At 44.9% G+C, this 14,018-nt stretch overlaps 1 protein-coding gene across 1 annotated transcript in view; it reads right to left on the bottom strand.

Moving 5' to 3' along the window:
• The window catches only part of LOC126159126 (dentin sialophosphoprotein-like), a 136,425-nt gene that overhangs the window by 55,023 nt on the left and 67,384 nt on the right, over positions 1 to 14,018 (bottom strand). The window contains exon 4 of the mRNA XM_049916493.1: positions 9,241 to 9,780. Coding sequence (XP_049772450.1) covers positions 9,241 to 9,780 — 540 coding nt within the window. The remainder of the gene's footprint in view (positions 1 to 9,240; positions 9,781 to 14,018) is intronic.

The following is a 14,018-nucleotide window of genomic DNA, read 5'->3' as shown; positions in this document are numbered from 1 at the left end:
GAGATGAATCAAGAAGCGTCCTCGTTACGAGTGCAGCTTGCGCTAACGCGGTCTCATGCGCGAACACAATACCGCAAGTCAGTAGTCCACGCCTGTCATGTATCACGCGCCGTTAGCTCTTCAGTGTCTCACAGATTGTCGCGTGTCGTTCCATCCAGTCCACTAACAAAATCCTCGACAGTCCCAAAACTCAGTGCATATGATTTTTCTTGAAGATAGAGGTGCCTGTTTTGGGTTTTGGAGAATCAGTATGCCGCTATTCCAGTGACAGTCGTTTCGTTTCAGATGTCTTGTAACAAATCCATGTCTCATCACCTGTGACAATCCTTTTCAAAAAATCATTTCCTTCTGTCACATAACGCCGGAAAAACTCCAAGGATGTTCCCATGCGTTTCCGTTTTGACCAAAAGTTAGAGTTTTCGGTACCCATCGAGCGCATGACTTTTTGTAGTGCAAATGTTCAGTCAAGGGCGCTCATACCTATGGGCAACGGGGAACCACTCCCCTTCCCCTCTAGCTCCCAGGGAAAGAAAAAAAAAGTGCATTCAGGTGTTCTCCTTTCAAGAAAGAGATTTAAAAGTCAGTATTACACACATTTTTAACACGCTGGGGTCGGAAAATTTGTTGTGGCTACAAGTCGCCATTCGTCTTCCAAAATATTAAAAATACACCAACCCCCCCCCCCCCCCTTTCTCTTGCTCACAAACAATCATTTCGGTGCAATTGTGTTCAGTATCAGTTTCGTGTAATAAAGATAACGACACTTTTTGAAAATGAAGCGACCCATGAGAAATCGATATTCGCCTGTTGTAACGAACTTGGTCGTCGATGCAGCGCACCAATTCTACGGTAATCAACGGCGGGCGTCCACTGCGTTTTTCGTCGTGGACATTATCCATTCCTTCGTTAAACATCCAAACCCACTTTCGGGCAATACCTCACCCATCGCGTTCTCTCCATAAATTTCACTTATCTGATGATGAATTTCTCACAGTCACATTCAAAAACTTGAAAACGCACTTCTTTCACAGCGGACGGACAGATGGGTAGTTTTTAACGTGATTACCGTCAAAGAATGCCTTCAAACGTTAATATAGTGAAACAAAATGGATAAGCTATTTCTTTCTCGAGTTGAAGGATGCAACTGCGCATGTGTGACCATCGCAGTCAGATGCGTGGGAGACATGCGCAAACGGTACTTGCTTTTTGGATCAGTTCTGTACACACTCGGATATGCAATTGATTACTATTTCAGTGCGACTGCATAGTGCGGGTATGAGCAAATGTCATCTGCATTCTGTATGCGGGATGATTCAGCTGTTCCTACCTATGGGTTTTATGCAACCTTCAATGTCCTACCTATGGGTTTAATGTAACCTGCAATGCCTTCAGATACCAAGCACGAGATATTTATATTCTCTCGCTTTCTAAGCACAAACTATTAGTCCTTTAAAAAAATGAACACAGGGCCTTTTTGTAAGAAGTTTAATGTAGCTAAATTTTTCACTGGAATGTGTTTTCGTTGGAAGCCACAGTCTTCAAGTTATTCATGAAAAGCGTGTTTGAAGGGCACTTTCGTAAGTTTTTCTTGAAAAAGGTCCTGTTTATTTTTTCCGTAGCGCTAATAGTTTGCCCGTTGCGAAGGAGGGGATGTAAAAATTGTGCAAGTGGTGTTTGAAGGTGTTTAAGATTGCATAAAACCCGTAGGTAGGGGCAGCTGGATCGCCCTATATGAGGAAACAACATTATGCAACTGGTATCTCATTCAGAAATCACATTTGGATATTGCATTTTTTTTTTTTTTTTTTTTTTTTGGCCTCTTGTGTGTGACGCTTTCTGGCGACGAAAGGAGAAAGACCCTATTCCACTATTTCCAAGATCCGCAAGCATAATCGAAAATAAATTTCAACACATAACTTCGAATTCTGGTATATAAAGGCATTTCGCAGACAATTGACGTTGTTCAGTCAGTAGCAAGCCAGCAGCTCCAAGTAAGGATATGACAGTTTGCATCAGCCTTTTCTCGAACGAATTCGCAAGTTTGACTTCCGAGCAACAACAAAAATTGGATCTTGTTGATGTAATCATAAAATATTGGATATTTTGACCGAAAATTGTGATGAGAATGAGCGAAAATTGGAAGTGTAAACTACCCAAAAACTCTGAACGCCTTAACAGCATGTGTAGCATGAATATCACAGGTGTTACGCAAACATATTGTTGTTCACGGGCTTCCGCAACGGCAAGAATGTGTTGAACAATGCGTTGTCTCCGCAGGCGCTTACACTAGATTCTGGGGGGATGCGTGGCTTCACGTGCAGCCCGAGGCACTGAGCTTCCTTTCGTGACTTTCGAGTGTGTGCCACGCGTGAGCGCACGTTTGGCAGAGTTAATTCGGTATGCCACTGATGCTGAGCAGTAAGCAAAGCTCAAACTAACGCATAGAGGGAAGTCTGCTCTAATGAATTATTGCCGATGGTATAGTTAATGTGAAACGATGGAACCTGCTTTGTCTCAAGGAACGATACCCGTACCAGTAGTAAAAAAAAAAAAAAAAAAAAAAAAAAAAAAAAAAAAAAAAACATTTGTACGAACGCTAATCACCGTGGTCGACAATGGAGACCTCTTTACTGTTGTTTCATTAGTATTCGCTCGTTTCGTAACAGTGAAAACAGTGAGGGAGTGAACATATCACCTTAGTGCGCAGGCGCGGCAGAGTCTGCGCGATTATTGGCCGGTTCACCCTCCAGTTATTACACGCTGTAAGTAGGTCTCATCGATCGTTCACCTGTTCTTGCGTTGTGCGTTTGGAGCTTAACAAACGCTGATGAGGACGAGAAAATAGAATTTGAAGTCTCACGGACGATAACGGACCGAACAACTCTAACTCAGGTAGAAGGCGAAACGCAGAGACAAATTTTTTTAGACCGTTCCCGAAAAATTATGTGTTATGTAATAAAAATCTTCAAATAGTTCCAAACAGAAACTAGATCCTGGCATTTAGTGCTCAACTATGTCTAAGGAAGTGGAAACGTTTTAGAGTTACTTCAACCGGAATGTTGTATTAGCCATTCGGATCTGAATGTATAATGAAAACTTTCAAACCAACGAACGCCTCAACAGTACTACGAATGGCTTCATTGCGCAGTGACTGCCATATGACCCATCGGACTGATGTCATACTTCATTATATAATACACTTCCTGTACAGAAACACACTTAGTAACGATCGCATTTCCTCACCTTCGGGTTGACCCGGTAAAACAGGCTATAATGAACGCCCGAAAAGTTTTTTTTCTTCTTTTCCGTGCTATCTCGTTATGTAACTTCGCTGTGGCAGTGAATTATTTGAGACAAAGATGTCTACCTTAATTTTGACGTCAGCACCAGCCTTCTTTGCATTTGGAATTATTAAATTCTTCTTTAGGACAGAGGGTGTACAGTCTGTCTCATATATCGTGTACAACAAATAATTTTGTCATGAGGCTCGTTCTCGAAAAGGTCTCAATAACTCTAAAGGAATGTCGTCTACTCCCGGGTCATTGTTTCTACTTAGGTCTTCCAGTACTCTGTCAAATTCTTCTCGCAGTATCATATCTCCCATCTCATCTTCATCTACGCCCTCTTCCATTTCTATAACATTGCCTTCAAGTTCATCACCCTTGTGTATTCTCTATATACTCCTTCCACCTTTCAGCTTTCCCTTCTTTGCTTAGTTCTGGATTGCCGTCTGAGCTCTTGATAATCATACAGCTGCTTCTCTTTTCTCCAAATGTCTGTTTAATTTTCCTATGGCGGGATCCATCTTCCCTCTATACTGTAATACAACTAACAACTATCACGTTTCACGTATTAACTTAAACATCGCATATCGAGTGCAAGACATAACTATGACCGTAATGAAAATTAAGCGGGAGAGAGCAGAACACGCAGCTAGATGAATGGCTAATAGTTGGAGGAAGAAAATTCTTTGGTGAGTACCAGGAGATAAAGCGAGAAACAACCTAATCTGTCAGAAAGTTTCATATCAGCGCACACTCCGCTGCAGAGTGAAAAATCTGATTCTGGAAACATCCCCCAGGCTGTGGCTAAGCCATGTCTCCGCAATATCCTTTCTTTCAGGAGTGCTAGTTCTGCAAGGTTCACAGGAGAGCTTCTGTAAAGTTTGGAAGGTAGGAGACGAGGTACTGGTAGATGTAAAGCTGTGAGGACGGGTCGTGGGTCGTGCTTGGGTGGCTCAGTTGGTGGAGCACTTGCCCGCGAAAGGCAAAGGTTCCGAGTTCGAGTCTCGGTCCGGCACACAGTTTTAATCTGCCAGGAAGTTTCAACCTAAAGAAAGTTGCTTTAGTGTTTCATAATTACGCGACCTAATGCCCAAAACGATTTTATCCAAATTAGAGAACTTTTATTCGAGAAAGATAGTGCCACCATTCTGCCGTCAGCATCTTATATCTGGCAAAGACCTCAATAGGCGAATGTAATGGGACACAAAACCGTAAATTTTGGGGCGAACTACGCTGTGCCAGTACTGTACATTGGTTTGCTGGGTATGTTCACTATCTGATCGAAAGTATCGGGACACCCCTATGTGATGTGGAATTGACAACTACACGTCACGAGGCGGCCGGTGTGGCCAAGCGGTTTTATGCGCTTCAGTCTGGAACCGCGCGACCGCTACGGTCGCAGGTTCGAATCCTGCCTCGGGCATGGATGTGTGTGATATCCTTAGGTTAGTTAGGTTTAAGTAGTTCTAGGGGACTGATGACCTCAGATGTTAAATCCCATAGTGCTCAGAGCCATTTGAACCATTTTTTACACATCACGAGAGGTGGACCCGCAAGTACAAAAGGAGGAGGGGAGTATCGTGTTGTCAGAAGAGAAGCAGTAACAGCAAGATTGGTAGGTCAGGGCACCTCAGCGACTTCGAGTGTGAACTAGTCGTTGGACGTCACCAGTGTAACAGATCAATCAGGGACGTTTCAACCTTTATAAAGCTACCCAAGTCGATTGTTGGTGATGCGATTGTGGATGAAAATGCTAATGAGCAACCACAGCAAAATAAAGACCAGGCAGAAGTCAAGTAATGACGGAAAGGGAGTGTCGAGCATTGCATCATATCAGCGGAAGGAATCACTCGTGAGTTCCAAGGTGCTGCCAGCAGACCAGCTGGCGCAACGACTGTGCGTAGGGAGTTAAAAAGAATGGCTTAAAATGTTCGAGCAGCTCCTCGTAGGCCACACATTTCTGTAGTCAATGGCAAGAGACGCTTGAGGACTGAACAGTGGATGATTGGAAACGAGTAATCCGAAGTGGTGAATCATGCTATATCCTGCCCCAATGCTATGGAAGGGTCTGAGTTTAGCAAATGTCTGGAGAACGTTACACGCCGGCGTGTATAGTGTCAACAGTTAAGTGCGGAGGAGGTACTGTAACATTATGGGCGTCTTTTTCGTTGTTATGATTTTTTGTATCAGCATGATAATGCACCCTGTCATACAGCAGCATCTGTGAGACAATGATTTGTGGACAGTAATGTCCCAGAAATAGACTGGCCTGCCGAGAGTCCCGACCTGAACCAAATGGAACACCTATAAGATTAGTCAGAACGTCGACTTCACTCTAGACCCCAGCGTTCAACATGACTACCTTCTCTGGTTTCGGATCTTGAGGAAGAATGGGCTGCCATTCCTTCGCAAACATTCAGACAGCTGCTGATAGTGTGGCCAGCAGAGTTCGCGTCGTCATGAAGGCGAAGGGTGGACAGTAATAGGAGTCTGGATAATACTGAACAGATAGTGTGTGTATATATAGATCGACGATGCCCTTATTGAATTCTCGGTGTCCTGTAACAGGTGTTGGTCACTTACCTCGAGGTTGCCGCCGTAGATGTTGTGATGATGCTGCTGAGCTGGAGTCAGGACTTACCTGCTAGTTGGCGGTTTGCGGTTTGGCGGCGGCAGTCTGTTGGGTGTCTGATGGTCCAGTCTGTCAGTGTAGTGTTAGTCAGGCGTCATCCACAAAAGCGTTAGAAGCGTACGAAGCCAAGTCACCACTCTCTGTTAGTAACAGGAAGCACAAGGTGTCAGTTATAAGGTCACAGTTTTAACTTCGCTGTTGTTAATAGGACTGTCCAATTCTCCTGGAACGACGGCGGTGGCAACACTCTTACTGGAGTTAGAGGGTAGAGCAAATACAATCTGGCACAAGTGCCGATGAGAAAGAGCCATGCATTGATTTTCACGTTTCTCGCCTCCTTTTTGACAATGCTTCAGAAAAAAAAGATCGGTCGTTGTAGATTGGGATCGCAATGTACGTATATCTAGCAATAGATCACAAAATCCTCCTCCTATAATCGAGTAACGTGAGGCAACTTGGACAACGCCCTCATTCGTAAAAATTGACGGTGAGCTTACAAGGAATGGCGAGAGAACATGCTGGATTGTACGGAATGAGTCTTGATGTTTCTGACAAACTCAAAAGAAGGAGCTTCTTATAGAGAAGAGGTTTTTTCCCCTCAGGCAACCCCTATCATGCAATGCAACGTTATTGCAGCCGTGTTTGAAAACGGGCGCCTTCGTTTCAAAAACACCACCAGTTGAAGCAAGTGATTCATGTGTAATCAATCCGACTTTCACAGCGAATTCTTTGCTTGTTGCCTGGAAGCGACTTCTTCTGGTTCTTCCCGATGATTGTTTGGCTGATAAGCAGGCGTTTCGTCAGCGCGAGCGGCTGATATTCTCATCATGGATGATGAAGGATAATTCTTTGTGAATGTAAGCTAGTAGTGGTGGTGAAGCGGCAGATCATCAATGAAACAGACGCCAGCCGAAGAAGTCGAAACAGACGATTCTACGCAATAAGTGATCGTATGTGAGCTCTTCTAAATAAATCATGTGCGCAGTGGTGGGGGAAAAGGGACAGGAGAAGCACCCGAGCCTCTTGTATGGACTCTGTGATTAGAAGTTCTGTTTCTTTGACTGTATATAAATGTTGAGGACCGTACGCTATTCTAACACGCACCAGTGAGGAACTATGTAAATGTAAGTTGTTTTTAAACCAGCTCAAACGTCAAATGCTGATATACTATAAGTCTTAGCTGAGCATGATCCGTGTTGGTCATTTAAAATATATTAAGTTGTCCTCAACCTAAATCTTAGTTTCAACACCGCACTGTTTCACTAGGCATGCTTCTTTTGCAGGTGATATGCTCTTGCATTACCCCATCTTTGAACTGATTTACATAGACAAATTACAGGGATACCTACAGTTTATCATGGATTCCGAACCACAGTACAACTTCGCATGTTTCACATTACATGTTATTGCCTAAGGTGAAAGTTAGAGGGAAAAAAATTTCTAGTACCGACTGGGATGAACCCCAGAGGATAGGAAACTTGGCAGTTATCCACCGATTTAAAACAGTTTAAAACTGCTGTCTCTAGCATACCTTAAGAAGCGACTTGAAGTTTGGTCTTGCGCCAGTGGCCGCCAGCATTGCTGTAGAAATAGAGAACGGACGCAGGCTTGAGATTCTAATGGAGGTTGGATTTTTCTGCCACTGATCCTCCAAGAGCAAAACAACTTCGTTTCCAGCTACGATATTATACTTGTACTAAGGCCACAGTTTGCACTACATCCATTTTCTGGACTGCTATTGTCATTGTGGGAGAGTCATTGTGATCTTTGGAAAGGAGGAAGAGGAGCCAGTGATGAGTTAACGCTTTCAGTCGGTTCACAAATCGTACTAGAGCAGTTCAAATATAATGATTAAACCGTACATGTTCGTTGATGTAATAAACTCAGTGAGAGCTGTAAGCAATTCTTTTAATTTTATCCCATTGAAAGACTTGTCGTCTCTTTCATGTCGCAAATTTTATTATTTTATCTTCCAGTAAACGTGTATTTCATGACAGATAGAAAGTTGTAAATAGTAAGAAAAAGATACGAAGTTTCCTGACTGCGCGTAGCCCTAAACTGACATGATCTTACCCAGGCTAACAGAAATTGCCCTGCAAGACGGGACCAAAACGGCCTATAGATCGAAATGATAAAACTTTGACTGACAAGAAGAGAAATAAAGAGAGAGGGAGAGATCCTTTTCGGGAGATTTATCAGTCATTCGAATTCGTGGTAGAATCCTTGACTTATTCTGTGTTAAGGAAATGTTCGTCCCTTTCCTATAACAGTTTAGGAGTACAAATTGGGATCTGAAGATAATTGAACTGTGAAATACATTTCATATGTAGTTAGAAGCATTTACAGGCGGATTAAAAATGGATTTTTTAATATTAGAGACTTTAGCCAGTGACAGTTGTCGCAACCAGAGAAACATGCAATCGTTCGCAGGAAATTTTGAACGGTAATAACCACCAGTTTCACAACCTCAGGTAGACGACAAATGGAAAACTATACTGAACTTCCTTGATTATAAGAAGGACATATTTACGAAGGCGTATCCGAATTTTAAGTGTTAACAAATCGAAGCACCCTCAGTTATTCGAAAACAGTTAGATGAGAAGCCAGTTACACAGCTAATAAACAAAGAAGAGATATTTCATGCCGAAACCAGACGTTTATGTTTATGGGTTAAAATGTTCGTACTGTTTTATCAGTGTTACATTGAAATGTGCTACATGGTCGTTAGTAGATTATTAGTCTTATAAGAACAGTTATCGTGAATTAGTAGATGTCACGCCGCTTAGTAGTTTGAGGTATTCGACAGGTACATGTTTCTGCTCAAATAACAACACATTTTTTGATTAAAATTTGTGTATTGAATCACTCTGTAATTTCTGACACATTACACGGATTCAGTCAGTAAAAATGTACACATTAGATCCCTGAGCATCTACAGTCACCACACAACGTGACATTTACTGGTCGCGAAACCAGGACTCATCCTCCATGCGTACATTATAGGCAGCACAGATTTCCGAGTGTACAGGGCAACAGAAGAAGGTTAATAGTCTTTCTACTTTGGTCGAGTTATTTTCAGCCCAAAGGTAGCGCCCTTTTCGCACCACAAAAAAAAGGTAGTCTGTGAGAAGTCCACACGTGTCTCTTCCGTAGTTGCGAAGCCAACCGCTCACTTCTCATCTTCCACACGTAGGCGTCGAATAAATATTTAAAATAAATATATAAATTAAAATAAATAACGAGACGCGCGAGAGTGTTCGTACGTTCGCCGGGCGCCCCGCGACCGGGCGCGTAATCAGGCAAGATTGGCTTTTGCGGACTCACGTGATCTCTTCGCCTCGATGACGTCGTCGGTGACGTCCAGATCGTCGTCGTCTTCGTCGTCGTCTTCGTCATCGTCGTCGTCATCGTCGTCGTCGTCGTCCTCGTCGAGGTCGCCGACGCCCAGGTCGTCGTCGTCATCGTCGTCGTCGTCATCGTCGTCGTCGTCGCCGCCGGCGCCGACCGGCTCCTGGACGACGGGGGGCGGCGCCGCGACCGCCTCCGGGCGCACCTCCGACGCGTCGGGCACGGCCTCCGCCGCCTCCTCGGCGGACTCCGCCTCCGCCTGGCTGTCCGCTTCGGCGTCTGCCTCCGCATCGTCGTACTGCAGCGGCTGCGCTTGCTCACCCGGCGCTGTGTAGTCCGCCGAGGCGGCCGTTTCTTCGGAGGCTGCGGCTGCGGCGGCAGCGGCGGCGGCGGCGGGGGCGGCAGCGGCAGGCGCTGCCTGCGCCGGAGCGACGGCCGCGGGGGCGGCGGGCTGCACTGGTGCCGCGGCCACCACCGGCTGCACTGGAACGTCGTCATCGTCATCGTCGTCGTCATCTGCAAAAGTGCATCACTTCCATTAGTGACGGTCCCATCACTCTTATACACAGATTACGTACACTGATGTGACAAAAGTAGCGATATATACACTACTGGCTATTACAATTGCTACACCAAGAAGAAATGCAGATAATAAACGGGTATTCATTGGACAAATATACTAGAACTGACATTTGATAACATTTTCACGCAATTTAGGTGCATAGATCTTGAGAAGTCAGTACCCAGAACAACCATCTCTGGCCGTAATAACGGCCTTGATACGCCTGGGCATTGAGTCAAACAGAGCTTGGATGGCGTGTACAGGTACAGCTGCCCATGGAGCTTCAACACGATACCACAGTTCATCAAAAGTAGTGACTGGCGTATTGTGACGAGCCAGTTGCTCGGCCACCATTGAACAGACGTTTACAATTGGTGAGAGATCTGGAGAATGGGCTGGCCAGGGCAGCAGTCGAACATTTTCTGTATCCAGAAAGGCCCGTACAGGACCTGCAACATACGGTCGTCCATTATCCTGCTAAAATGTAGGGTTTCGCAGAGATCGAATGGAGGGTAGAGCCACGAGGCGTAACACATCTGCAATGTAACGTCCACTGTTCAAAGTGCCGTCAGTGCGAACAAGAGGTGACCGAGACGTGTAACCAATGGCACCCCATACCATCACGCCAGGTGATACGCCAGTATGGCGATGACGAATACACGCTTCCAATGTGCGTTCACCGCGATGTCGCCACACACGGATGCGACCATCATGATGCTGTAAACAGAACCTTGATTCATCCGAAAAAATGAAGTTTTACCAGTCGTGCACCCAGGTTCGTCGTTGAGTCCACCATCGCAGGCGCTCCTGTGTCGCCACACACGGATGCGACCATCATGATGCTGTAAACAGAACCTGGATTCATCCGAAAAAATGAAGTTTTACCAGTCGTGCACCCAGGTTCGTCGTTGAGTACACCATCGCAGGCGCTCCTGTGTGTGATGCAGCGTCAAGGGTAACCGCAGCCATGGTCTCCGAGCTGATAGTCCGTCCTGCTGTAAACGTCGTCGAACTGTTCTTGCAGATGTTTGTTGTCTTGCAAACGTCTCAATCTGTTGACTCAGGGATCGAGACGTGGCTGCACGATCCGTTACAGCCATGCGGATAAGATGCCTGCCATCTCGATTGCTAGTGATACGGGATCCAGCACGGCGTTCCGTATTACCCTCCTGAACCCACCGATTCCATATTTTGCTAACAGTCATTGGATCTCGACCAACGCGAGAAGCAATGTCGCGATACGATAAACCGCAATCTCGATAGGCTACAATCCGACCTTTATCAAAGTCGGAAACGTGATGGTACGCATTTCTCCTCCTTACACGAGGCATCACAACAACGTTTCACCAGGCAACGGCGGTCAACTGCTGTTTGTGTATGAGAAATCGGTTGGAAACTTTCCTCGTGTCAGCACGTTGTAGGTGTCGCCACCGGCGACAACCTTGTGTGAATGCTCTGAAAAGCTAATCATTTGCATATCACAGCATCTTCTTCCTGTCGGTTAAATTTAGCGTCTGTAGCACGTCATCTTCGTGGTGTAGCAATTTTAATGACCAGTAGTGTACATATACAGAGGCGGTAGCATCGCGTGTACAAGGAATAAAAGGATAGTGCACTTCCAGAGCTGTCATTTGTTGTCAGGTGATTCATGTGAATGTTTCCGACGTGATTATGGACGCATGACAAGAATTAAGAGGCTTTGAACGCGGAAAGGTAGTTGGGACATTCGGACACATGGGACATTCAGTTTCGGTGTCAAGAGTGTGCCGAGAATACCAAATGTCAGGCTTTACCTCAAATCACTTACAATGCAGGGTCCGACAGCCTTCACTTAACGACCGAGAGCAGCAGTGTTTGTGTAGTGTTGTAAGTGCTTACAGACAAGCAACACTGCGTGAAATAACCGAAGAAATCAATGTGGAACGTACGACGAACGTATCCGTTAGGGCAGTGCGGCATAATTTAGCGTTAATGGGCCTTGATAGCAGACGACCGACACAGCACATCATCGCCTGCAGGTCTTCTCCTCTCTTGGACATAGATTACTGGAAAACCGTTCGCTGATCAGATGACTTTCGATTTCAGTTGGTAAGGCTGATGGTGGGCTTCGAGTGTGGCGCAGCGATTGGTTTGCAGAACGTTCTGAATAAATAGAGGGTAATATTTGACGAATATATTTTTGATCAAATGATGTACAATGTCTAAGTACTATGGTTATAATATGAGCTTTTTAATGACTCATTTTGTATTATGCTTGTACATAATTTATGTGCGTCTTTTTTGTACCTTACAGTTTTCTCTTGTGAAGATGGTTGTACTGATTGAAACCGGTAGAGAATAAACATACTGCTGATGGCACAAGTACGTTTATTTTTTTTCACAATATTCATTTTGTGTTTGGCAGACCACTTGTGTAACATCTAAAATGAAGGGCTCTAAAATATTTTGATTCACTATACCTCATTTTTTTGAGAAAATTAGAACTAAAGTTTATGCAACGCAATCGGATGAAAATTGGCTGGGTCGTTATGCACCCGTAAGATTAACACCTGTCAAAGAAAGAGGTGCCGGCCGAGCAACCAAGGAAACTGGGTCAGAAGCGGAGGGTATTTGTTCGATTCCTAGATGCATTCTGCAGTTTTCTTCGTATGTATTTTTCTCTGTATCGAAATTGGTGGTGATAAGAGGTTCACGAAGTAAATAAATCAACAACGAATAGCAACAAGGTAGGTAAATAGAGGTGGTTTTACAACTCATGTTATAGGCTTCCAGGGGTTGTAGAGGGAACTAATTGGACAATGTTATGAAAGAAACCCGAGTCCGGAAATGTACCATTTGAATGTAAAAAAAAGATTGAAGATCAGATCCCTTTCAGAACTCCCACTTAACGGTGCGGCACGAAATGCAACAGCGCACAACGCGTGCATCGAGAACGAATTCGGGTCGCCTTCGTCCATCACATGCCGTTTTCCGTCAACAACGGCTGCGAGAAACTATGAGGGTTGGTTGCGGTGCTTCACGGACGCGCGCCAGGGTGTGGATCGTACGTACGCGGGCATGCGACGGAACAGCTTTTGTAGAGTGCACATGTCAGAGATCACTGTCTCTGCTTTTTGCGCACCGCGATCTGATCTTCGATCCGACCTTCAAACTGATTTTACATCCAAGCGCTACACTCCAAACGTGGATTCCCAGTTAAAACTTTATCTGATTAGTCCCCTCTACAAACCCTTGAAGCCTCTGATAGGACTCGTGCAAGACCCTCTATATTCGTCAAAGAACTTGGATAGTGAATATTTAAAATTTTAATTCTGATAGAATTACAATTGCTCTTTTATTCACTTTATTACACGCCTTCACATTCCTTCAAACAGTTGCGGGGTCTGCAACGCCTATATACTATAAGACAACAAGCTTTTGGCGTAGTTGTTAGATGGGTTACTGCTGCTACAATGGCAGGTTATCAGGATTTAGGTGAGTTTGATGGTGATGTTATAGTCGGCGCATGAGCAATGGGACATAGCATTTCCAAGGTAGTGATGAAGTGGGGATTTTCCCATACAACAATTCCACGAGTGTACCGTGAATATCAGGAATCCGGTAAAACATCAAATCCCCGACATCGCTGCGGCCGGAAAAAGATCCTGCAAGAACTGGACCAACGACGATAGAAGTGAATTGTTCAACGTGACAGAAATGCAACCCTTCCGCAGATTGTTGCACATTTCAATGCTGAGCCATCAACAAGTGTCAGCGTGCTAACAATTCAACGAAACATCATCGATACGGGCTTTCGGAGCCGAAGGCTCACTCGTGTACCCTTGATGACTGCACGACTCAAAGCTTTACGCCTCGCCTGAAACCGTCAGCACCGACATTAGACTGTTGATGACTGGAAGCATGTTTCCTGGTCGGACGAGTCTTGTTTCAAATTGTATCGAGCGGATGGACGTGTACGGGTATAGAGACAACCACATGTCTCTATGGTCCCTGCATGTCAGCAGGGGACTGTTAAAGCTGGTGGAGGCTCTGTAATGGTGTGGGGCGTGTGCAGTTGGAGTGATATGAGATCCCTGGTGTGTCTGGATACGACTCTGACAGGTGACACGTACGTAGGCATCCTATATGATCACCTGCATCCATTCATGTCCATTGTGCATTCCGACTGACATGGAAAATTCCAACAGGAAAA

This window comes from Schistocerca cancellata, chromosome 2, assembly GCF_023864275.1.
Source record: "Schistocerca cancellata isolate TAMUIC-IGC-003103 chromosome 2, iqSchCanc2.1, whole genome shotgun sequence".
Lineage (NCBI taxonomy): Eukaryota > Metazoa > Arthropoda > Insecta > Orthoptera > Acrididae > Schistocerca > Schistocerca cancellata.
This window is presented reverse-complemented; position numbering and strand designations above follow the sequence as displayed.